Source organism: Protopterus annectens, chromosome 13.part0 (assembly GCF_019279795.1).
Source record: "Protopterus annectens isolate FY-2018-M chromosome 13.part0, PAN1.0, whole genome shotgun sequence".
In the NCBI taxonomy this organism is placed as follows: Eukaryota; Metazoa; Chordata; order Ceratodontiformes; family Protopteridae; genus Protopterus; species Protopterus annectens.
In genome coordinates, this window is record NC_056747.1 from 183841229 (window position 1) to 183867807 (window position 26579).

The window sequence follows — 26579 nt, forward strand, 5'->3', positions numbered from 1 at the left end:
TTTCTATTAATGGCCATTAAATGGTGATGGTCACTTAGTGCAGAACAGCCAACTCACTTGCCCTGAACACAGCAAGGAACATAAATCTCTAGCTTTCAGCTAGCTTGCCTACTCATGCATGTGTGTCTGAGCCCACATAGTGTCTGTTAATAATGTAGCTGTACATCTAATGACTAACATAGTGTGAATGTCAACTCACCCATAATTAATAAAAAAAAAATATATATATATATATATTGTTGTGTTCATGTCCTTCTTGTTTAACCCTCAGTGCACACAAAACAGTGTCACTTTTAGTCTACAATCATATAGTATATTTCCCAGCCAGGAGTGTCCCTATTGACAGCTAATTATGTAGTTAACAGCATGCATGTTATTATGATGTTGTTCTTCACAACTGTACAGAGACCGCGGCTTTCTACCTCTCCAGTAGTCTTTGGTAAAATAAAGGAAATAGCTTTGGGGTTCTTGGATGATAACCATTATCCAAATTACCATCTGCATCCTCTTTAGCACTGATCTTATTTTGAGAGGTTCATTGAGTCTGAAGCTGACTGCCTGAACCTTTGCTTTGTACTTATTGTCAAAACTAACTCCATCAGTCTGCAGTCTTACTTTGTACTGCATAGGTAATGTATATTTCCAGCTTACTTGCTAAAAAAAGTGTATAGTATGCTGAAATGCTGAGTGCTTCAGATAGGTTTCCATAGCATAGTTGTCACAAAGGATCTTCGATTTTTACTACTTATCCAGTTGATTAAGTTGCCAGTAAGGGCTTTGCTTTAACTGCAGAATTCTCAAAGTGAACCAAGAGACATTTGTGCCATTGGGTGCTGTGGAATGTACAAATAAGGAGCCTGATTCAGTTTAAGTTCTTGTATTGGGGCAGCTGGCCAGTCAGAGAGTTTAAATTTCATGTAAAGTATGTAGTGCATTCCTCTGTCCAGTCAGCTTTGCTTTCATTGCTTCTGATAGTTCTAGCTTTGCTTCTGTGGTGCCCTCCAGTAGTGGCCATTCCTGAAATTGGTATCTGTTTCAGCCAAGTAGTCCAAATATGCACATAAGTTGGATTCCATTTCTGCACCTTTTTTATGACTTTTCAGTGCATTCTACTGTTTAAATGTTGATTTTTAATGTGATCAAATCTTGAGTTCTTATTTGGCTCCACCATTGCTTTTTTATCCTGGGACCACAGAATGCTAGATGGGTGGTCCTATTTGTGAGCTAAATGAGAATGCAAATTGTATTGAAATTTTAATCTGAGAGTTAGTGGAACTAATTTTAGTCGTCAGTGGTCACTTTCCCAACTTCATTTGTCTAACTTATTTTGGGAAATCTTAGAGCTTACAAGACAACCTACATTGTCCCCATGTCAATTAGAATTCAGATTTTGCAGACAGTTTTAAGGCATCTTTCATTAAAACCCCCTTCAGTGGCATTGAGATTTTTGGGTCAAAGGTAACTTCAAGAGTGAAAAAGATAGCAGGAAAGCTCACCGTTGTGAGCAGCCTCTTAGAGATGAGATAGAGCTCCTTCATCAAGACAGAGGAGTCCTAGGTAAATGTTGTTTAAATTGAATCATAATCAGCAGCAGCAGCAATACAGCAGAAAAATCAACATTGTAGAAGGAACTAATTCAGCAATGGAACATTCCAGAACACATGCTTATCTGGAGGTAAATATAAGTGAAAGCAGGAATACCATGGCTTCTTGTCTGGAGGACACAGCACTCTCAAAATCCCTGAGGGCTTGCCTGACTGTCCTTTTGTGCAGGGAGTTTGAGTTGCATATCTCTCCTGTGTGTTAACTGTCATCAAGCAAGAGAAGTGGATATGGATCATCATATCCAGATGCTTTTCATACCCCTCCCAAGTGTCACTCTTTCCCATCATCTGTTCTTATAAGATGAGTGCTATAAAAAGTGAGATCATCAGCCTCATTTTGGAATGGGACAATACCAAGAGGTCACACCAGATCAGACTGGGTCTAGATAATATTTAAGGTTCTTTTTGGTACTGTAAACGTCAAAGGACCTAAGAGTAATCTTACATCTTGGTATTCTCAAAAAATTCATTCCCAAGCAAAAGTTCTAGATGGCCTTGGTGCAGTTGATTTCTTCGTTGCTTGTCAGGAAAAGACTAGCTGTACCCTCCGGATGTCCAAGATGATTATTTGCACACAGTGACTGCAAACAACTCAAGGCCATTCCTTTAAGTCTAACTTCAGTATCCAGGATGGTCATGAGATATGTGGCTGTGGTCACAGCACACCAGTGACCAGTGACTGCAAGGGACAAAAGTATCTGGATGATTGTCTTTTAGCCTCAGTGACCAGGCATGAGGATCTGTAATACAACTTTTCCAGTCTTTAGGCATCGCAATGAACACTGCAAAGTCATCAGTGGAGCCATTGCAGGCACTCCCCTACATCTGCTGTCTTCTGGCCACTCTGTCATGCAAGGTCATCTTGCAGCAAACAGGATTTCACCAGTCCAACAAGCTGTCTCACAAGTTCTACAACAAGCATATCCTGAATCCTAGCACTCATGACAAGTGCAATATTTTTAATATCTCATGCCAGGTAACTCATGAGAATCCTGTGGACACTTTAGAACTCAGTGCTGAACAACTTCAGATACCTTATTGCACCATATTAGGAAGTGGAAGGCATGTAAGAGTCATATCTGCTGATGGCTGCATTCTCCCATTCTTTCTCTGTGCAGGCTCTTCCACCGTCCCACCTCCATTGTGACATTCACTAATGTTATCTTGGCCTGGGGTGGGGACACTGTTGTCGAGGAATGGCAGTCCAAGGTGCCTGGACACAGTTGTTGGCGAGTTTGCACAGCAACATATTGAAGATTAGAGCATTCCTGCTTACCATGCAGGCAAGGACTCTCTCCCTCATGGTGCTGTTGCTGTTTACATTGGCAATTTGGTTGTGGTGTGGTACAAAAATAAGTTGGGGGGGGCTTACTCATTTGAGAACTAGGGTTGTCAGCAAACCGATACCAACCTGTATTCCTGGAGAAGACAGTTCACTAGTGCTTCAGCTTTGCTGTTGTCACACAAGTGGTATGTAAGATAATCAGTAACACTGTGACTGTTCTGACACTGGGGGAACCCGTGCTGTGACTTTTCTGTCAAATGTAGCAACTTCTACTCCTGATGCTCTTTCTGGGACAATGGCCAAGGGATGTTATAGTGTAAAAAAGTGGTCTCCAAGACTCCTTTATTTTCTCCCCCATTTTGCCTTATTCCAATTTCTTCAGCAATTGATGATTAACTAGAGAAAATATTTCCTGAGTAATCCAAATTCTCAGGTGTTCCTCCGTTTTGCAGGGGCCAAGTAAACCTGTTCACCCTCCTGTTGCAAGACCTCTTCTCAAAGGATGGCCGTGGGTGGGGGGGTGGGGGTGGAAAAGAGGATTTAGGCTTTTATTCCAGATTATTCCTTGTTCGAGTAGGAACATGGAGGCTAATCTTGTATTTGTCAAGTCTAAGATAATTTCTAAAAGTCCCAAAATAGTTTCTAAAAGTCCCAAAATACAGAATATTAATTACTAGGCCTTGTACCTCTCCTTCTCACAACCATACATGGTCTGCCTGGATCTAAAGATGCAGTTTGTGCGTGTTGTAAAATTAAAGCTTTGTGTTTTTTTTAGGTGACTAGTGGCAGTTGTAATCTACTTTTCTGCTGTTCATTTTGAGTATTTTGGACTGTCTGTTAAATTGGGTGTTGCTGTCCATCACTGTACATGGCTTATTATGAATCTATAATGGTAGGGCTGTTATCCAGCTGAATGCTGTGTGGCCCATATTACTGCCTGTTATACACAAAGTTCTGCTTAAGACAGATATTATAGTGGTGAAAGTGTAACAAATTAGTGACTGCATAAGGAAAATATTTTCCTGTGTTTGGAGACCTGTCAGAATATGAATAAGGGTCAAACTATATCATGTTCTGCTGACACAGTACACATTGGGGGTTGCAGAGACTAGACTTGAAAAACAAGCATGAACAAGCTTAATTGCTTCTTGCTTTCAGGTGATCAATTCCTTTTTTAGTATATGCAACACGCTGTTGGCCACTTTGGACTACCTTATTAATTATCTAGTGCCTTTCTTTTTACAAACTTTAAGTTATTGTGTGCTGACCATTACTACAACCTAAATTTACACTCTTCAGATGCCTCAGAGATGCTTTCAAGCCATGTTTCTCTATCCCATTACCACACTTTAGTCTGTTAATTTAGGAGTCCAATTACAAAAAGCTGCAGTTAAAACAAATATTTAAATTGAAATGTTGTTTACCATAGGCATATCATGTTGTGTAACATGTACTTTGGTTTTGTGGTATAAGGCCAGGTGATTGACATGGAGAGACTTGTGAAATGCCAGTTACATTGTTTATTAAAGCCAGTGTAACAGCAGTAAAGTTATGCATCAGGGTTGCAAGCTCTATTCACATTCAAATAAGTCATTTGTTTGCATTGTTTAATATCTGCAGAGCCTAATATTTACCTTATTTGGGGAGTTTGATAAAATGACAGTAAATAATGTGGATATATAGACAAGCACAATAGTTAGACAGCACAGCGGGGGTGTGTGTTTGTGTGTGTGTGTGTGTGTGTGTGTGTGTGTGTGTGTGTGTGTGTGTGTGTGTGTGTGTGTGTGTAAACAAGTTCTGGTACATCTTCAATCTTAACACAAAATGAAAAGCTAATTTTCTTGGGATTGTTTTATAATCTTGCTAGTGACAAGTTATAATATGAAACATAAAATCCACACTTGCCTTATTTTACATTATGTACATACCCCTCAACCTCTTAGAGCAAGAAATCTGGACAAAGCCCCAAATAATGGTAGGGATAAAGGCCCAAAAATAGGGACACTTTTTTATATTGCTCTTATCAACGTAGAAATTTGATAGAATGACAGGTTTTGTATTATCATGAATTTTCTGAAGGATATGAAGTCTGAAACTCAAATGTCTGCCATTATTTTCTGACTTTATTCCTCAATGATTTGCCAGAAAACCATAGTTTTAAGAGAAACAGATGAAAAATCTGAGGTGAAAATCTGGATAGTTGAGGTACATATACAGTATGTCTTAAGTATTGTTACCTATAAATTGCATTACATGCTCTGTATTCTCTTTGAAATGTATGCAGGATTTTGTTATAATTGCAAAAAACTGAGTAGGCGATTCCTAGAACACTACGAAGAAGACTTTTTATTGCCCTACTGAGTTAAAGCACAGTGCCTTGATAACTTGACTGAGCCAGTGCAGAAATCTGCTACCCCCATCCTGTCTTGTTCATATAACTCCTCTACTGGTGTATTTGCTAGGCTGTGTTATGGTTCAGCAAGTTCTGCATTTGAAGAACAGTGTGGCCTAGAAGATGTTTCTTTTGCATGCAGAACCAACACCATCTGTATCCTGTGTGAACCAACACCATCTGTATCCTGTGTGGGAGGGGAGGAGAGGAGCCCACCCATTCACCTCACCCTGCAGTCATGTTGTGAAGCAGGTGCTTATTAACCTTAATGAGCCAGCTGTCCCCTGCTTCCCCAGAAAGAATTAAATGATTAGACATGAGGAGTCAGTAAATCAGGTCACTAAATGGATTGGTCTGCCTTATAAAAAATATAGTAGTGGTCAGCTTTGTGATTACTTCCTTGCTCACCTATGTAACCTTTACAGATTTTACTGTCATATCACTTGCTAAAATGGCCTCCAGCTGAACTCTTCCATCCTGTGCTAAATATAGCCTCTCTTCTTTTGTAATAAACCCAAAGTACTTGAAGCAAGCATTAGCAGGATTGGCTGGAAACTCACCAGGTTAAAGGTGACCTGCAGAAATAGATAGTGGCAAATAGTAGAAAAATACGAAGACTGGTACATGCATGCTTCATTTGTTGTTCAGTAAGTGTCTGGCACAGCACACTAATCTTGCTGGACTGTCATTGGAATTATGAATTGTACCACATTTAATGTTCCACAGTGATTGGTACTGTATGCTGCCCTGTTGGATGCCTGATTGATATCACAATCTGCAATAATTCAGACTTGCACTAAAATTGTTTCACCCTTGCCATGTCCTATCATCTTTTCTGTGTAGTATCTTAGACCTGAGTTAGATTTGGAAGGCCCTTGCCTAATTTCCTCTTTCTGGTATTTATTGTACACCTTGTTCCTGCCACTCTAGTGTAATTTTCTTACCCTATCCTCATTACCTATTAGCTTTTCTGAATTCCTCTCTCTCACCTCACCAGAGCTGCTATGGGCAAGGGAGTCGTGCTTGCACAGCTTGAATGTGGTCAACTCTTGTTTGCCTGCTCCTCTGTCAAAAACTCATCTAGTCTTCAGACTCTCTTTTTCTGGTACAATCTGCCAATTCATCTCCAACTCCCTGTGTAAAGAACATCAGTGTTTCAGTCTGTGCAAAGCTAAAGGGCTATCAGTTCAAGCCAGAACAAATTTTCTTGGTGGAACAGCCAAGAAGAAAGACGCGCCTCCTGTCTCCTAGTGAAACCAGAAATGTCCTATCTCTGCAAACTCCTATCAAATAACATTCTTCAAACACATTTTCTCTGTCCTTGCCCCCAAAATATGGCAGTCATTCCCTCAGGACATAATGAAAATCTCAGATGGCTTAAACCCAAGCGCTATCTACTTGAGCAGTCAGAATGCAACTGCCTGACTGCTGGGCATATAATTCAGCCAACTAACATTAATTGTAGGTCCCTTCACGCACATTCACATATCCCACTTTCCACTGAGTGTATAGGACCATGAACAAATCATATCCTATCTCACCTGTACTCACACCTCCTCACCTGTACTCACACCTCTATCTCTTCCTCCTCAACTTTTTGCCATTTAACCACTTTCATCCAATCAGCCTGTTTCCTTTATCCTTTTGTAAATATGTACATAAGCTAATTATTCTGTGCTGCTTGTGTGTATCATTTAGGTTATTGTAAACTGGTGGCATTTTCTATGTTAATGAATACTTTTGTTATGGTGTCATGTAACCTGGGCTGAGCCTGCAGGTGGTCATTCTGTGATCAGTGCTCTAAGCCATAAACAAATACAAATAAATAAAAATTATCATGCCACTAGCCGTAGTATTATATCAAGCTTAACAGAAAGATTAACATTTTCTTGAACATGTGGTCCTAAAGTCAGAGTCTATAGGATACTTGAATTAAAATGTAAAAATATCATGGAAGTGAATTAAACAGATATTTCCTCTATGGCTTAGAACCTCTACATCTTCATACTTGTAACAGCAGCTAGCAGCTGCAAAGCGTAGAAGTAATGGTGATAATGGTAGAAACTGGTGACAAATACTGAGTAATGGAACTCAGCTGAGTGATCATGAGCTAAGCATTGACATCTTCAGGTGTACCAGAAAGTTCAGTGCCTCAAGCTGAGACTGTGTACCAAAAAGTTCCGTGCCTCAAGCTGAGACTGTGCACCAAAAAGTTCCGTGCCTCAAGCTCTGACTCTGCATGTTTCTAGGTATGCTGTATATCCCTCCTGCATCATTTGCCAGATCCTTAAATGGTAATACATAACTGGTGGTGATTTGAATTTTATCATGATTTTATTCAAGAAATTACTTAAATGAAGAGGGGGCATCTAATAGAAGGATCTTAGCCTAAGGGAGTTGTTGTATGATTAATATTTTGTCTTATATGATTGATTTAAATATTTTTTGGGGCTTTTTTTTGTTCTTGTAGGCCTCCTGTCGAAATATTCCAGAGAAGAAAAGCAATGCCGTGCAGATCTCTCTCTATTATGAATCCTTGTGTCCTGGTTGTCGTGAATTCTTTGTATCGCAGCTTTATCCTACATGGCTTACGCTGGGTGATGTTATCAATATGACTCTTGTACCATATGGAAATGCAGAGGTAAGTCATTGTGTACAGTGATGTCACAATGAATGTTGCTGTCTGTACCCTCTGTAGCATTTGTAATATTGTTAGCATGCTCAGTACTGAAGACATATGAAATGTGTTACCAGGTTCCATGAGTGCTGTGACCGCCAAGTACTGCTGGGGTGATAATGTGACATGTATAACCAAAAGAATAGCAGCCCTTTTCTTAAAGGTATAGCAGTATATACTACATCCCTCCCCCTTTTCTTTAACAAAAGCTAAAATATTTTATACAGTGACTGCTAAATGCTATTCAAAAACAAGCATGCTGATTGGGCAGCCCAATCAGAGTGCCCTTTGTAAATTGAGCAAATACCAAAAGGAAAATGTCCAGCTGCTGAAGTTCCATTGAGGGGACTGAATTTGTATTGGTGTATACTGGGGGACAGGAAAATATGAGAAAAATGGGTATGTTTTGCAAAACTAAAGAAACAAACATAGCTGATTTTCCTTGTATTTCTCTGCTGTCCATCATAAAATCCTGACTTTTTAAACATAAAAACCCCAGTAACGGCAATCCTGTTTTCTCCATTGCTTATCCTGCACTGCACTGATGTCACGGCCGGCCTTAGGCATAGGCGAACTAGGCGACCGCCTAGGGCGCTGTACAGGACCGCCTTGTAAAGGGTGCAATTTGTGCTTATTTATTTTAATGAATTTACTGTTCTTAGTATGCGAACACATAATAAGAAAGTAAATTAATTAAAATAAATAAGCCAAATAAAATACGCCGGAATCATAGGGAGGATGGGAAGTGAGCGCCCCTCTCACTTTTATACCAGCTGCAGTTTGGCCAGGACTTTAAGAATTAACAAAAAAAAAAAAAAAAAAAAAACTACACTCCACGGTAGTGGAGTCTTCTCCTTTAAGGAGGAACATGCATGACGTAGATGTAAACAAGCGGAAATTAAACAAGCAGAAGAGTTAACGCCATGTGTATGCATGTGGCAATTAGATTAAAAAGAAGGTAAGTGTATGTGTGTGTCTTTGTAGTTTACACTGGGCTTCTGTGCGCGAGAGAAAGTTTATGTGTGTGTGTGTGTGTGTGTGTGTGTGTGTGTGTTTCTGAATTTGTGTGTTTGGAAATAGCAGCTATTCTCTCTCACTGTGCATTTCAGTCCCCACCACCCCCACCCCAGAAGCTGCTGGCACTTTTGCAAGTTGTTGTTGTTTTCGTCTTTTCCAGGTCATTGCTTAGCCCTCAACAAAAATCAAAAGCTGGAAATGTTGCATCATGTGAAACTCTTCCTCAACGGCCACTGGTTAGTCATTACAGCCAAAACCTATTTACTAGCATTCTAACAAATTTCCCATAGACCTTAGTCTCAAAATTAGAACAGCTATAGGACTAGATTTCCAGATTTGGAAATAATCTTCCTATTCACCTGGCAGTATCCCCTTTTGGAAGCTGTCATGGCAAACAGTCATTTGACACATCACCACAATTTCAAACCTCAAACAGCCTATAATATCTGCAAACTTCATTGGTATCCCACCTTACAGTTCTTAATGCAGTGGAACACACCTTCTCCATCTAATCAAACTTACAGCATTTGGTAAAGTCCTTTTGTTTAATAAACCAATATTGCCACTCTATATTCTACAGAGTGCTGTCCAAATACTGGCACAATCCACTTACACAACAAAGCACACTAATTCCAATAATCAGTTAAAAGACTTTAATGACATTCCTTGCATAATCATGGAAATGTAACAATGCAACTGTTTTCAGTTAGGTTCTCTACTTCCTTAACCTCTGTTACTGAGCACCACCGGGCATTTGGAAATGTGGGGATCACTCTTTTGCTTACCGAGAACTGCATCTTTTGGATCTGATATTGGAAGCTGGTTGAGAGGTATGGAGAAATTTCAACATGTTTTATATGTCAGGTGACGGGAGAGGCATATAAACTCCATGCAGGTAGCAGAAATGTATGGCAGCATTTTGTTAATTTCTCTTAAGAGTAAACATTACAGTCTTTCTTCATGGATTGCTGCAGGTGAAAAACTGGCTGTCATTTAAGATTTCCTTTTTTGATGAATCTTACAGTGAGTGGGGCAGTGTATTACTGAAGATCAGCGCTCTCAACCTATTATTTGCCCCCCCCACACACACACACACACACTTTACCCCTCCCCACAGCTATCACTTTTTTCTTACAGCTAACACCCCTGGTCAGCTTCCTTCTCCCAAAAGCTCATGTATCCATTGATAGAGTGCTTAGACACAGATCTCCATTCTCCATAATGTTGTATAGTTCCCAGATTTTGCCTTACATTTTTTGTCTTGTCCATCTAAAATATTTGATCTGATAGATCACTGAGGTGAAATGTCAGTCAATAATGCATTTGATTTTCAGCCTTCATTTCCTTCAGAAAATGCATGCTAAGGCAAATGCTGTTATTCTAGCAACTTTCTAAGTCTATAAGAGTCATATTTATAATCTGACCCTGTTTGGGGGCCTTTGACCCCCCCCCCCGTTTTTTAGGCTTCGTTCAGATTTCTTGTGCTAAGAGGTTGAGAGTTATGGAAGCATGGTATGTAATGTCCTAGTTGCCGATTTAGTTGTTGCATTTTAAGAGGGGATACGGGTTCTGCATTCCTTAGTGTGCCGTCCTTTGTTTAATATCTAGTAACTATGAACTTGTCTGTTTCTCAGTCATTCTCTATTGCAATATTATCAGTGTACCATTTTTTTCTTTAATGCAACGTAGACAATTAATTCTTCAAGGGCAGCAAGCACTGAATTTGTAGATGGAACAGTGGAATGTAAAGTTCTTTGCCAGTAATAGCATCTTCATTAGTTAAAAATCTCTTTAATGTAGAATTATTCAGATGATGTTTACTTCTGCAGAGATTGTGCTTATTGACTGATACTGTTTGAGGGGACTTTTACGGTTAAAATGTTCTGAAATGGGCAAGTGTGTCATTATTGGGTCATACATTTTGTTTCATTACTTACTGGAAAAATGTTCAGAACTACAAATTTAGCACACTGTAGCAAGTGTAAATGTTTTCAGTGTGCAACTAGCTGTTTTTGTTTATCAAATGGCACACTGTGTTGTAGAATGTGAAAGCAGTGTTAGTAGCATAATTGCCTTTGTTGCAGAAGGCTGTGGATTCCACTCCCACACCATGTAGATGGACTGCTGCTATGCAGTGCCTATATGATTGTTTGGTGCATTATAAGGGGTATAGGGGTTCTACACTCCTGAATATGGTCTTTTGTATGAGATACCTAGTGACTGTGAACTTGTTAATTTCCTATTGCAATATTTCTAACTTACCAATTTTTTAATGTAATATATTCAGTTATTTTTTCAAGGGCAGCAGGCACTGAATTTGTAGATAACATTGATATGTAAAGTTAAGTTGTTTGCCAGTAGCAACCTCTTCATTAGTTACAGATTTCTTTAATGTGGAATTCAGATGATTTTACTTCTGTAGAGATTGTGTGTGTTGAGTAATATTGGTGGATTGTAATGATAGAAGTCTTGAGTGGCCCTTTATGGTTGAAATTTTCTGAAATGCATAGTGTTTGGTTCATAAATTTTGTTTCATTGCTTATTAAAAGAATGTTTAAAACTACAAATTTAAAACATATTCTAACAAGTGGTGCTGTATTATACAAGGAATATAATTCGATACAATCAGGAAAGTGAATTAATGAATAAATACATGGTATGCATGGCCCTAAAAAAATATGTGCAAGCAGTCTGTTTTGAAAACAGCCCAAAGGTAAAATTAATTCTCCACCAACCAGATGCAGTTCTATGAATGTGGGTTTTCATGCTTTCAATGAATGTTAAGTTTTGCCATTTCAATGAATGAGTTTCAAGGGCAGACAAGTTTACTGCTCATGCTAAGTCTGTTTTCATTGTGAGACTGTATTGTTTGTTTAGCAAATGGCTATCTGTGTTTGTGCTACTTTATTTTAATATCTGTAATCATTGTAGAAGCAAATAGTAGAACATACTTGTGGTAACTGGTGAGATAACCAAATAATGTAACACTGGAATGGCTGTGGGGGGGGGGGGGGCTGCTGCAGGAGGGGCTGCTCTGGGGTGGCGGTCTATTACCCTTCCTAGAACCCTATTTGACCATGATCTGGCTCTGGTATTTCAAGTAGAAAATACATATACAAAGGTAGTTGCAGTTTAACTACATTACAAGGTATCTTTTTCTTCCTATGCATTTAAATAATTTAAGGAAATGGCTAGAGTGGCTTTCTTAGGGAATGACCCAGTGAATATGGCTCAAATAGGGGTGTTTCATGAGTGTGGTATAGGTGGAGCTTAAGGGGCGCCGGAGCACTACTTCACCTAGGGCGCCATTTCGGCTAAGGCCGGCCCTGACTGATGTACTGTGCAAGTGTGGGAATGCAAGTCCCATACACAAGCTCAGTATATCAGCTTACAGAAGACAACATAGAAGAAGTCTGAAGTACATTTATACAAAGACATTATTTAAGAAAATTTAATAAATTTCTTTCTTAAATAATACCATACTGTAAAAGCAACTGTGTGTGGTATATCAGGATTTATCCATGTCTGGCTTTGTTTAATGACTTGGGCTTCACCCTCATGATCAAACCGCACCAGCTGTGGGTAAATCCTGATATACCCAAGCACAGTTGTGGATTATTGTTTAATTATATTATGAGGTTGTTAACTACATATATAGTCATCAAATACAAGTTTACTGCCTCAGTCTTATGTCTTTTATCTGAATTCTATCATTCTAGCAACTTTCAATCCATGTACTAGAGCTGTGATATAACTGTAAAACTATCCATGTCTTTGGCTGGACTTTTGATTGTGTCATTCTGCCATATTAGGTTGTTTGGACTGTACTAGTAGTACATGTTAAGCTTCTGCTCTGAATTCATTCTGAGACTGTTCTTGTTTCTCAGATGTTTGTGAGGACACTATCATGTACTTCTTGCCCTTTTTTTTAATATTTGTTCTTTTGTTTTTTTAGCACTTTTAGTCGTTACCTGATTCTTGCCTACTTCTGGTTGTGTTTCCATTACCACTCCTTTCCAAAATGCTCCTGCTAAACTAAGCAAAGATGTCATCTTATTCTTTTTCTCTTCATACGTTAGGACTTTCACTATGTTTGGATTTGATGAGGTTAGATGTATGCAGTCCACAACTGCAGACCTGTACATGTAGTCAGTTTTGTGGAGGCCCATATCTCCTTCAGACAGATGGATATAGAATCTGACATGCACTGCTTATGCATCATTTATTAAGCAGGAAGCGTTTTTCTTGTTTTCTTGTTCAGCTGATTCAGTTCTGTCTGGGATCAGTCAGTCACACCAAAGCAATAAGTTAGCACAGGACCAGTAAGTCAGTTTATAGGTTGGACTTTATACTTTGATGTCAAGGCAGTTTTCAGTATTAACTTTAGTCTTAAGTATTTCTTACAAAGCTTTGTACTCATTTGCTCATGTTTTATTGCTGATCTTTCATCTGTTCCTAAATATTTATACACGCCGTCATGACCAAGCTCATTTATATCACATTCCTGTCCCAGGTTGCTATTTTCTTGGAACTGCAGCTTTTTGTGATAACTGTTGCTTTGGTACATTTATCAAGATCAAATGGAATTTTAATGTACAGGGACAGATCATGATGAAATGAGGATCTAGGCAGGGTAATGTACCAAGCTCCCTCCCCAGCCAGTCCAGTTTACCATTACTTGTCTCTCCCGAATTACTATAAACACTGTTCAAACATGTTAATGCACATACTGTTTCTTCTTTATTTTATATGATTACAGAGGTCTGGAATTAATTTAAAACTTGTATTACAAATTTTACAGCACAAACACACTTATGGCCATTTTTCTAAACAGAACAGTCTCACATTGAAAAATGACTTAGTATGAGCAACAGTAAAGTTCTTTTCCCTTGAAGTTCATGTGCATTGAAAATACATTGAAGCTCACATTCATTGAAAATGCATCTGGTCAGTGGGTGGATTAAGTGTACCTTGGATCGTGGGCTGTTTTCAAACTATGCCACCCCCCCCCCCCACTTACACATTTCTAGGACCATACTTAAATGCATTTGTTCTTTGATTCACCTTACTTATTGTTTTAAATTATATTTATTGTTTAATATAGCAACATTTGTAAGAGATGTTTTATATTTTGTAGTCTTGAACATTTTTCTAGTAGGCAGTGAAATAAAAGGTATGAACCAATATCGACAAAAGTATCCAGTTTAGAACATTTCAACCATAAAAGGCTACACAGTGCTGTAGTTATAATCCACCAATGTCCGTACTCATCAGTTACGGTCACTTTGACTGTGTGGCCACAGTGGAGTATTTCAGCTTGCTTTACACAAATGTACACTATTCCTGCAAAGACAGATTAATGACTTTTTTTTACTTTTATCGGCTCAGCAGAGTCAGCCATTTTTATCCACAGACCTTCCCCAAACCCAGCAGTTATAGCTACTTTGTTGATTGATCTCTTTCAGACAAATGTCTAAAAAAATAAATAAAATGAAATAATAACAACTGTCGCATATTTCAAATTTATTCCAAATTAATTCAGACACACATGACACACACACACACACACACACACACACACACACACACACACACACACACACACACACACACACACACACATCCTGCAAAGTCAGATTAAATATTAAATACCATTTAAAACTGACCAGATAAGAGCATAAGGTACTTTTATCCATAGAGAGCACCTTCGCCCACACCAGCAGTTATAGCTACATTGTTGTCTGTTATTAACTGCTTATTGTTATGAAGAAATAAATCACATGTACTTTAGTGGTAGCTTTGGCTTAACTACGTGAAGTTGTACAAAGATCACTAGTGTCATACCACAAGATCCAGCCATGTTTAGCACAGCTTAAATAGAGTGTTTATGACAGCATAGGAAATATTAACCACCTAATAAACATATGCTAAATATATATATGCACAATCTCTGCAGAAGTAAAAGTCATCTAAATAATTTCACATTAAAGAGAGCTATTAATAATGTAGAGGTTGCTGCTAGCAAACAACTTTGCATTTCAGTGCTTCAACAAATACAGTACCCGCTGCTGTTGAAAAATTGTCTATGTTGCATTAAAAATTGGTGTTCAATGATACTGCCATAACATTTCCGAAGCTACATCATCTGTGCAGCAAGGAATGGCTGGCAGGTAATGACAACAGGTTCATAGTTACTATGCATGCAGTCCTGGAGGCTTTTACGGAACCTAGCCCAATTTCCAATTGCTCCAAAACCCTAGTTAAGTGAATTGCTCAGTGTCGCACAGTAAGTAAATGAAGGTGGAAAGATTCAGACGAAGCAGCTCATTAACAAGTCAAGGTTTTAGTACTCTGCACCAACTGCCTGAGTAACAGTTTGTAATCAAACAGAATTTCTTTAGAATCCAATCTTGTAGAGAACTTTATAACAGTAATATGCAACAGTGACTACATAAATGATGCTGAACATCAGAGAATTTTGATCATCACTCCAAAAAATGCAGACTACTTGATGTGACAAATTTCAACTCCTTTGCAGTTAGAGGCGGTAAAGAAGGTAAAATGCAGCATATTTAGACTATATTACTTAAACCAGGCCTGTTAATGAATAAATAAAGCAAAACAATTAAAGAAAATATAAATGCAATGGCAGTAGCAGCTTTTATTTAACAACCTACAAGTCATACAAAAATTAGAAATATTGCTGAATACAACAACAATGTACTCTTTTTGGGGGGCTACATGCTTGCAGGACACCATCTCATTTTTGATCTCCCCTTGTCTTCTCTGTCATCAGGAAAAGCTAGTTTCTCTGACATCACTCAATACTGGTCTGACCTACTTGAATGGCTAATAATGCTGTATTGTTGTAGCAACACCTCCAGAGTCAGAGCTGGATTGTGGACAAATAGGGTCCTCCTATGTAGGGTACTGAATCATGCTTCTGCCAGCCATACTAGTATCCTATTACTTTTATTTACTTTTATTTTATTTATTTACTATTATTGTCTTTAGTCAGTTACCATAAACACTGTTCAAACCTGTCAGTGTGCATACTGTAATTTTATGATTTTATAAGATAGAGGAGAAAAAAAATGCTTCCAAAATTCTTGTAGATACAAAGTCTGTAATAAAACAAGATAAAATTGCACTAAGGGGATAAGGAATATCCACAATAGAAAATGTATTATTTTCTAATAAATTTTGCAGTGTGGATATTCCACGACTCTTCAGTGTGTCAATGTGATTTTATCGTGTTCTGTTCAGGCTTTTAGAGTTATCGCAGTCAAATTTCAATTAAACGTATTTCAAATTTTACAGAAAAAACACTGGCAGGCATTTTCTAAACAAAATACTGATATTGAAAACAGACTTAGCATGAGAAATGGCACACTTCTCATCCCCTGAAACTCGCATTTAGTGAAAATGCATCTGGCAACTCCTTAAACTACAAGAGATGTGCTATGAGTCATACTCACATAGCATAAATTACTAATTAGTGCCTATTGTGAAGGGTGCAGGAATTCAAAAGACAGATATGTAATGACACATTTGCCAACAGCCTGCGACAACCCACTGCACGCAAGTGTCCCTTTTCAGGAGCAGCCCAGGAGTACCGTCTGGAGTAACATGGCAGAGTCACATAGAAGACAAACGAAGGCTGAGGGAATCAAACCATGTACTACTGGTAATCGCTGTTTAACAGCTCATTTTATTTTATTTATTTTACATTTCTTGACCAGGATAGTCCGACTGGATACATGTCCATTTTCACTGGAGGCCCGGGGAGAAAAGCTCCACAAATCAATTACAAGCAATTATAAGGAGTATAAAAGCAGCAATCGTATTTACATAGACAGTACTTAAGCATGAAAATTAAAAATAGATACATAAAATTAAAAAAATCTTTTACGATTTAAAAACATCTTTTATGATTTTTTATGGTTAGAATGAGTCAATACATAAGTAAGAAGAATTACAGAGTAAGATACAAAGGTGAGAGTTGCATCTTTTACAATTTTATACAGTTAGATTGTGTACAAGTTTGACATAGTCAGGTTGATAGTAGTAGTAAGACAACAGAGTTGAGTGGTAAGATGTATAGACTAAGTATAAAAGCAAGTGTAAAGATAGAGAAAGAAAAGAAAATTATAAACTGTGCCTAGCAGTGTTTTAGTGCCCCTATATGTATAGGTACTAACTGAGAGGCCAGGTGTAGAGGTGGCTTACTCATCTGTACTAAATGCCAAACTGTTGTAGCACAAACTGTGTGCCTTTGTCTTAAATAAAAATGTATTCATAGCTAAAATATTAACACTAAACTCATAGACTTCATGGCATCCAGTTTATTCACAGCTAAATATTAAACATATATTTAACGTTCAACAAAGCGGAGAAACCAAGGATCACATCCAATGAACATGGCTGATGTGATTATGCTCCTGTTTACTACAGTCACTTTCCTTTTGTGCCGTAACTAGTCTTGATCATAGGTAGTTACTAGGCTTGCTGTCCAGGTTATCTTGAATAGCCTATCCCAGATTTCCAGTTGCTCTGACGCATTACTGGTTAAGAGACATGCTGAAGGACTGAGGATAAATAGGAGGCAAAAAGAAGAGATGTTCTGCAAAAGTGGAGACAGATAAGAGGAGACTACTCTAAATCATTTAAAAAAATAATAGAATAACAGGTTTTGTATCAGCATGCATTCTGTGAACCACAAAACTGAAATTCTAATAATTGTAACCCTTTTTTCCTTTACTAAAGAGAGCAAAAAAAAAAAGAACGTTAGTGGAGATTTGGCCGTTATTGTGGAGGATTAAGACTCTTACCTCTAGTACCTGAGATACAGGGTTCAACTGTGCACAAGTAACTTAACCAGACAGCCACCCCTAATTTATGTATTTTATACACACACACACACACACACACACACACACACACACACACACACACACACACACACACAAACACACACCATTTCCCATTTATTGTACCTAGCTAGCTGACTTTTATTCACCCCCATACCTGACTTGTATTTTCCATTAATGCACGCAGCTCCTGCTGCAAAAGAAATAACCATTTTACCTGTTAACAGGATGGAGCATTAGTTATTAATGTTGCAAAACCAATGCTTCATCCTACTTAAACAATCACACCAGCTTCTGGAAGGCTATCATTTGGCTGTATGTCCAATGAGGGACATAGAACCAATGAAAGAGACTGCAGGCTGAGCAGCAAGAAATCTTAAATAGCGCAGCAACAAAATTTGCTCAGTCAGTGGTTAAGGAGGAAATCATTCCTTTTAAAACACAGCAGGAAATTTGGTTTCGACTCTATTGAAAAAAATAAATAAATAAAATTTGCATGGCCTGGCTGGGCCCCCCCCCCAGCCAGCACCTGGACCTAAGCAGCTGCCTAGGTCACCTTGTGCTGGATCCAGGCCTGCAAGTAAGAATATTCTATGTATTTCTAGTTGCACTTTCAGATTATCCTCCTCTCTATACAGTTTTAAGTCATTAGTGAAAAGTGTATGAGATGCCTTTGAAAAAGGTTGTTTTTTTGGAAGTTAAGCTTCCTCATACCCTTGTCTATTAAGTAAATATCTTAATGGTTAAGGACAAGAGAAAACAGCAGTGGTAGCAAAAAAAAAATCCCCCTTTGGATTTTTATCCATGGATGATAGTTTGCCCTTTATCTTGACTCAGCTGCAAACTGGTTTGCCACTGTTCATAGTCACCACAATGTAATTGATCAATGTAAGATGTATCTCACACATATGTAAGCATTCCATATTCCATGAATGCAGAATGTTGTCAGATGCTTTTTGGTAATCTATCTATGCCATAATTAGGTTCTTCCCCTTTTTTACATTCTTCTCTTATAGCTTTATTTAACAGTAGACGATCCTTTGTGCCGTATGACTTTCTTTTATAACATTGCACAGTTCCACAAGGAGATGATGAACAGTATGGGTAAGGGCATCGAAGTCTATCCCAGGGAGTGTGGTTAAAGAGAAGTAGATTGAGAGTCATCAGTGCAGTCTTGTAGGATAATCTTTTTTTTCCAAAAAAACAATGTATTGCTTCAAATGGAACAGTAATGAAAACCATATATACATTTATGTCATTTCAGTGTGCACCTTGTTGAAAAGTCCATGGACAGTATCTTATTCACAATGTGTACTACCGGCATCTTCGTTATCCCTTTATAAACTAGTCACCTTTATTCGTTAATTTTAGGTCCATTGACTATCTGTCATTTAACAGCACAAATAAATATAAAAATCAATAAATAAAAACAGAATAACAGAACATGTAATATTTTCACAAGAAAGATAACATTGGAGCATAAAATTAACACTATTTTATTTTGTTATTCATGCCCCTTGTAGTCATTCTCTTCCCTGGGAAGATCACCTTCCATTTTTACATGCCAAAAACAAATAGAAAGTAAAAAAATAATTATTATTGCTATCCGCGGTGGTGGTGCTGCGGTAGCGTTGTCGCCTCACAGTAAGACGCTGTCCGGTTCGATTCTCAGCTAGAGCATCTTCTGCATGGAGACATGCATGAATGGGCGTACCTTCGTTGAAGGTTGTGCGTCAGGGCTGGTAACTCGGCACGTTAAAATCAACTACCAATCATTAGCTGACTGGAGTTCCGCTGTGGCGACCCCTAACCGGGAAAAGCCGAAAGACACAAGCAAACATTGTTATTACTATTATTAGTATTATCAATTGTTATTATGGGCCAGTTAATTCCCCAATATTTCTCTGCCTAGTTTGTAGTCAGTCCTCAAAACATTTTCCAGAGGAGTTTTAAGTTTAGGGACTGAGAGGGAGTATATGGATAAGAAGGGGGAATGGAGTTTTAAGTTTAGGGAGTAATTGGTGACTTTTTATGTTTTGGGGGTAATTGAGTTTTAGGGTCCAGCAGCCATTGTGGACTTTAAATTTAAGGATTGAGAGGTGTTTTTTTTTGGTTAGGGTTGAAGGAGTGGGTGGGAGTTTTAGGGTTAGAGTTTTAGGGTTAGAGTTAGGGCTTTGGTAGAATTATACACTTTAGTAAGGTCAGAAGGTGGGAGTTGGGGGCACTTGCTGTTTAGAGCAAGTGGCAGCAGGCAGTTATTTCACAAGCTATTTGTGTGTATTTGAAGTAAATCCTTGAATTAACTAACAGGGCATTATATCTTGACTTACTCCCTTCGTTCCATCATTAGCTGTTCCCTCTCGTATTTCTTTTCTCACATTTTGGCAGAATGCATCTGATAAGTGTTATATACCAGTCCAGATTTTCTTGCTCCATCAGATACGTGGACTAACATTTGTAACTGATATTTTCTTTTAATGTAGTGCCTTATAACTGTTTTAAGTGTTTCTTATTAGTGTGTCTTGCATATATATATCACTGTATGCATCTCACCTTCACAAGCTGTTTAGAATGTGTTTTGCTGCACAGCATATTTGTGTTTGTACCCTATGCCTCTTCCTACGATGATATATAACCCTATGCCTCTTCCTACGATGATATATAACCCTATGCCTCTTCCTACAATGATATATAACCCTATGCCTCTTTCTACGATGATATATAACCCTATGCCTCTTCCTACCATGATATATAACCCTATTCCTCTTCCTACGATGATATGTAACCCTATGCCTCTTCTTACGATGATCTATAACCCTATGCCTCTTCCTGCGATGATATATAACCCTATGCCTCTTCCTGCGATGATATATAACCCTATGCCTCTTCCTAGGATGATATATAACCCTATGCCTCTTCCTAGGATGATATATAACCCTATGCCTCTTCCTAGGATGATATATAACCCTATGCCTCTTCTACGATGATATATAACCCTATGCCGCTTCCTACAATGATATATAACCCTGAGCCGCTTCCTACGATGATATATAACCCTGAGCCGCTTCCTACCATATAACCCTATGCCGCTTCCTACGATGATATATAACCCTATGCCTCTTCCTACGATGATATATAACCCTATGCCTCTTCCTGCGATGATATATAACCCTATGCCTCTTCCTACGATGATATATAACCCTGTGCCATTTCCTACGATGATATATAACCCTATGCCTCTTCCTACGATGATATATAACCCTATGCCTCTTCCTACGATGATATATAACCCTATGCCTCTTCCTACGATGATATATAACCCTATGCCTCTTCCTACGATGATATATAACCCTATGCCTCTTCCTACGATGATATATAACCCTATGCCTCTTCCTACGATGATATATAACCCTATGCCTCTTCCTATGATGATATATAACCCTATGCCGCTTCCTACGATGATATATAACCCTGAGCCTTTTCCTACGATGATATATAACCCTATGCCGCTACCTACGATGATATATAACCCTATGCCGCTACCTACGATGATATATAACCCTATGCCTCTTCCTACGATGATATATAACCCTATGCCTCTTCCTGCGATGATATATAACCCTATGCCTCTTCCTACGATGATATATAAGACTATTCTTGGATCTTGCAGTATGGCTCTGCATTATGTTGCAGTAATATTTGCTGGATGGCAGAAGGAAGCAGTTGGTCTTTATAGTCTTCCTCTTTAATGCATTCAACATCCTATCTCCTTTGTTTTAACATTCCCCTCACCCCATTTCTAGATGGCTTATGCTCTTTTTGAATGCCTCTGAGTTCCCTCTCTCTTGCATATTCTGGTAGACTATTCCATGGGTCTTCATCCTCTCTCTCCGATACAGGAATAGTTTATCCTTTCAGTATGTTTACACCTACTCCACACTCTTATTTAAGGGCAATGTTTTCCCAAGCATAAGGCAACATAAACTAGACAGAGTACATACGTTGTGCAGTCCATGTGCACGGTGCACTTTTCTTACTTCTTCAATGGGTGATTAGTCTATGTCATGTGATTACAACACCAAGAGTGTCAGAAGGTCTTGCCTTAGAAATTTAAACCATCGTCTCCTCCAGAAACTGGTATTTTTTAGGGTTGGGTGTTTGTCCTTTTGCAGTTTGGAGTGATTTCAGAACTGGTGTATGTAATATGCATGGGGTGTCGGGGTGCCCCCCTGGAAAAACACTTTTATTTGTGTTGCTGGCTTCCAGAGGATAAGAAGTTCAGTGTTCTGAGGCTCTGTCTTCTGACACTCAATCATATGGTCTTTCAGTTGTGTGACATAGCTCAGTGGGGGATTGATGTGACACTCTTATCTTCTCCTCCATTTATATCACTGTAATGTTTAAACTACATGCCAGTCTGACCCAAAAGCAGTGATTACATAAAAATTGTCAATATATCTGATTTTCAAATATATTCAATGGCAAACAGAGTTGTATTTGACCCAAAATTAGATGTGCAGCTGTCCTTCATATACTTCTACATCAAGTTCTCTCTCTTTGTTGTTACTATATTTAGACATCATTTAATAACAACATGTTGGTTCAATGTGATAAAATCTCAATTGTTTGTTTAAACTTACCCTCTTTTAATGATATTAGCTTTAATTGTCTTACGTTATGCATGATTGCTATTGCCTCAGTTGCCCTGGGTGTTTCTAGAGATTTCCATTTTAGTGATATATTTTTTCTCCATTAGCAGAAATACACATTATAATTTTTTCTTATTTTATTTGTCCTTAAACCAAGTTTCCAACTAAGTAGAAAAATATCCTTATTAAAAATTATTTGCTCACCCAGTATTGTATTTACCATTGCCTTTATCGCCTTTTTAAATCCCATCACCCTTTGATATTCCCAGAAGATGTGATCCCAGTTACTATCTTCCTGCTCATTGTATCTCCAACTAAATCTGGGAACATTTGGAAATGTGCTGCTTAGCCTAGCAGGTGTATAAAAACAATGATGTATGCATTTCCATTCAAAAATTCTAAAATATTTACACTTAGCTGGCATACTGTGGGCCTTGACAAATCTCCTGCCATTGCTTGATAGTGATCTGCTTGGCTACATTTTTTGCAGTTTTACGTAATTATCCACTTAGCCTTTATAATTTTTGTAAAGGGTGTTAAATCTCCCTCTTATTAATCTCTTAGTGGAAGCCAGTGAAGTTCGATGTTTTGTTGCTCTCAAGAGCAAAGGAGGTTATAACCCGTCTATACTCACCAGTAATCAGGCCCATAATTGAGTATAATGCCCTTTGTGGCATATATCATACAAAGCACCTGCAGCAGTTGGGGAGACCTCAGAGGGTTCTAACCAAGAATATCAAGGACTCCAACACATGCCTTACACAGACCGACTAAAGTCCCTCTCACCATACTCAGTATCGTATAGACTTCTTAGGGGAGAATTATGCCTGGCTTAAATAGCAATATCACACCCAAATCTAATGAATTTGCTGCACATTCGTAAATCAAACGGGGCTAGAGCTGCCTGTTCCAGGGAACTAAATATGGCCTGCAACTTGAATAGGATATGCTGGAGGGACAGATTTGTCTCCCAGCAACTGCCACATCTTTGGAATAGGCTGCCAGTTCATGTGAAGCAGAGCACCTCTCTGATAGTGTTAAAAAGGAACCTGGACAAGTGGATGGGACACCAAAAATTCTTACCGGGAAAGTGCCCACAGCCCTCCTGGACATGGGCAGTCATTACTAAATACAGTCCTGGGTATTGAGCAGAGTATCTATGGTATTACGTTGGATGAAAAGGCTAGGCTTGAAATGAAATCCGGGTCGATAGCCTAGTAACCTCCTATGAACATATGTTATGAATGTTGCTAAATTTGGCATTTCTTCCAATTCTCCTGTTTTCTATTTGCAGTGTTTGTATACAGTGACTAGTCTTTGGTCTGGTCAATAGTACCTGTCCATCAGACTGAGTACATCTCTAGCCTCCCTCCATTTTAATATATTGCCAGCTCTAAACACTTTTCTTTTTCAATATTTGGGCTCCTTTTTCTGTTTCATCCAAACACAAGCTGCCTGCTCCTATCTTTTCATTTATTCCCTGGTTATAACTGGGTATATGCTTTTATATTGGGAGTGATTCATTTCTCCAGACTCTCTCAACTGTGTAATTCTTTATAATTCTCACTTTGCTTCTTGTTGAAGAGTGTTCAAATACCTAAGTTTTCACTTTCTCAGGGATTATCCTTAGTTGAACTTACCATCATTTTCCATTTAGGGCATACTTCCTCATTGCATCAAGTACCACAGTAATATTTGGGTGGCTTCAAAGTGTTCATTTAAATCTGTTACGGCTAACCCTCTTCTGTCCAGGAGATACATTAACTTCTCCCATTTAATTGTAGGCATTTTTCCTTTCTATACTGACTCCTTAAGTTATTTTTCTTTTTTTATCCAAATCTTATCTTCTGGAGTATAAAAGCAATATTTTCACGACCCGAACCTTACCATCCAAATCAGTTTAAAGATTTGCTATCTCTAATTCTTTTATGTTTTGTTGATTCTCTGCCCACATTTCTTTTGTGGCTTGTTCTGAATTTTTTTTTTTATCTACTGCCCCAAGTATTTCATTCTCATATGTTGTCCTGAACACGGAAGCTGCAGGACTACATCCTAAGTGGGGCTATAGCTTTAGAAAGTGGGGGATGTAACTGATAACTATAGCTTTAATTTTTTTCTTCATTTATTTTATACCTGGAAATGATGTGAACTGCCTCAGAATGTCAAACAATTTCAACATGCACATCTTTAGAATTGATAAGTAACGTCATTGTTTCTGTTGTACCCTGTACCATTCATACCCATCAGTCTGAGCTGTTGTTTTATCTTTACTGCTAGCGGCTCAAGATAAACTGCAAAGTGCAAAAGGAATGGTTGGCATCCCAGTCTAATGCCTCTGGATAACTCAAATCCATCTGACATCCAGTTTCCTATGTTTAGCTCTTGCTTGACAACCTCCAAAATCATTGTGTGCCATTTTTGTTTTGTTTAGGAAACCACATTTCTTCAAATCTAGCAACATAAATGTCCATTTGGCCCTATGGAATGCCTTCCCCACATCCAGAATTATCAGTAAAAGGGGTCTGTTATTCAGTTGTACCTCTTTCTGTAGTATCAGGGTCTTATTAATGTTCTCATAGGTTTGCTTAAACCCATATTGATCTCTCTGCCTTTTTTTGGTTTGGTTAGAACTTTGGTACCCCCTTTTTTGAGTCAGGCACATAAAGATCTTCTAATCGTTAGTTAGGACAGATATCTGATTGTAAGCGGACATATCAGTGGAATATTTGCTCTCTTTGTATTAGTGCAGCTGCTGCTTTTTTATGGTTTGGACTTCTTCACCTTCCCATAATTTATTTAATACCCCCCTCCCCCCCATACTTCAACCAGGTTAAGGCAGCTTCCAAAGATCCACTGGTTAACCATCCAAGCCTGGCAATTTGTCTCTTGATTGCTTGGCTGTTATTTCCTTCACTTCATCCTGCTCTGTTATCCGTACTGATTTGTAACACTTCTTATTCATCCAGCTGTTACTAATATATCCTGTTTGTAAACCTTTCCATTTATTCCATTTCCCCTGTACTCAATTGCTCCATTTTATATAACCTTGTATGAAAGCTCTTAAAGATATCAAGACTTTTTTATGGATGTCTGGTCAGTTCCTTGTGTTTGAATATCTTAATTTTGCTACTGATCTCTCAGCCTTTTGCTCTATAACCAGTTTTGCTAATAGTTTTTGGACCCTAGATTCTTTCCTACTTCTTTCATGTATCTCTGTGTCCTTTATCTGTGTTTTCAATTTAAAATTCAAATTGAGTGCATACCATTTTCTCTGTTAATGTCCCACATTTTGATTACTTGCTAACCTTTTAATTTATGCTGTGCCCATTATTTGAAATCATTTTTCTTCAGCAGGTGCATTGGAAAACTGCAGCATCATTTTATTTGATTATCTACCCTGTTTTCATTTTCAGCTCTACAGAGGCATAGTCTGAGATTGCTTCTGTGTGTTTCTATCTAGTCAGCTAGATACGAGTGCTCTTGTGACGCAGAAATCCTGTCTAGTAGAGACCAGTCCTTAACTTTGGAGGAATAGGAGGTATATTCAGAGTGTTTTTCCACTACACTGTGTACGTCATCATATCCCAACAGTTTTAAGTAAACCTACCATTCTTTGTAACAGCTTTACTTCATGGGCCACCCATGACATCTTTTAACTCGCGTACCAAATTTCAGTCCTCTCTCCTTCATATCTTTACCTTGCTGGAAACTCACCAACTCACTCATTATATTCCTTAACTCATACTTATTAGTTTAAGGTGGAATGCACACAGAGGAAATAGTAACCCTGTTCCCCTTTTGTTAGAAATCTTCCATTCTTGCTGCTCAATTTGTCTTCCACTACTAAGGGTTTTCCATTTGTAATTAAGATTAGTGCAGGGCTGGCCTTTGGTCAACTGGTGCCCTAGGCAAAATGGCTCCACAGGCCCCCCCCCCGCCACTTATTGCCCCCATCCTGGTCTGCCTACATCACCCAGATTACTGGAAAAGTGCCTCTGCTAGAGCGGTGCCCTAGGCAGCCGCCTAGTTGGCCTATGCCTAAGGCCGGCTATGAGTACCCCCCCTTATAATGTGGACCCAATTCT

General features: G+C 38.5%; 1 protein-coding gene across 1 annotated transcript in view; it reads left to right on the top strand.

Moving 5' to 3' along the window:
• IFI30 (IFI30 lysosomal thiol reductase) overlaps window positions 1–26579 on the top strand; it is a 169866-nt gene that overhangs the window by 61800 nt on the left and 81487 nt on the right. The window contains exon 2 of the mRNA XM_044090760.1: window positions 7752–7922. Within this exon, the coding sequence (XP_043946695.1) occupies window positions 7752–7922 (171 nt within the window). The remainder of the gene's footprint in view (window positions 1–7751; window positions 7923–26579) is intronic.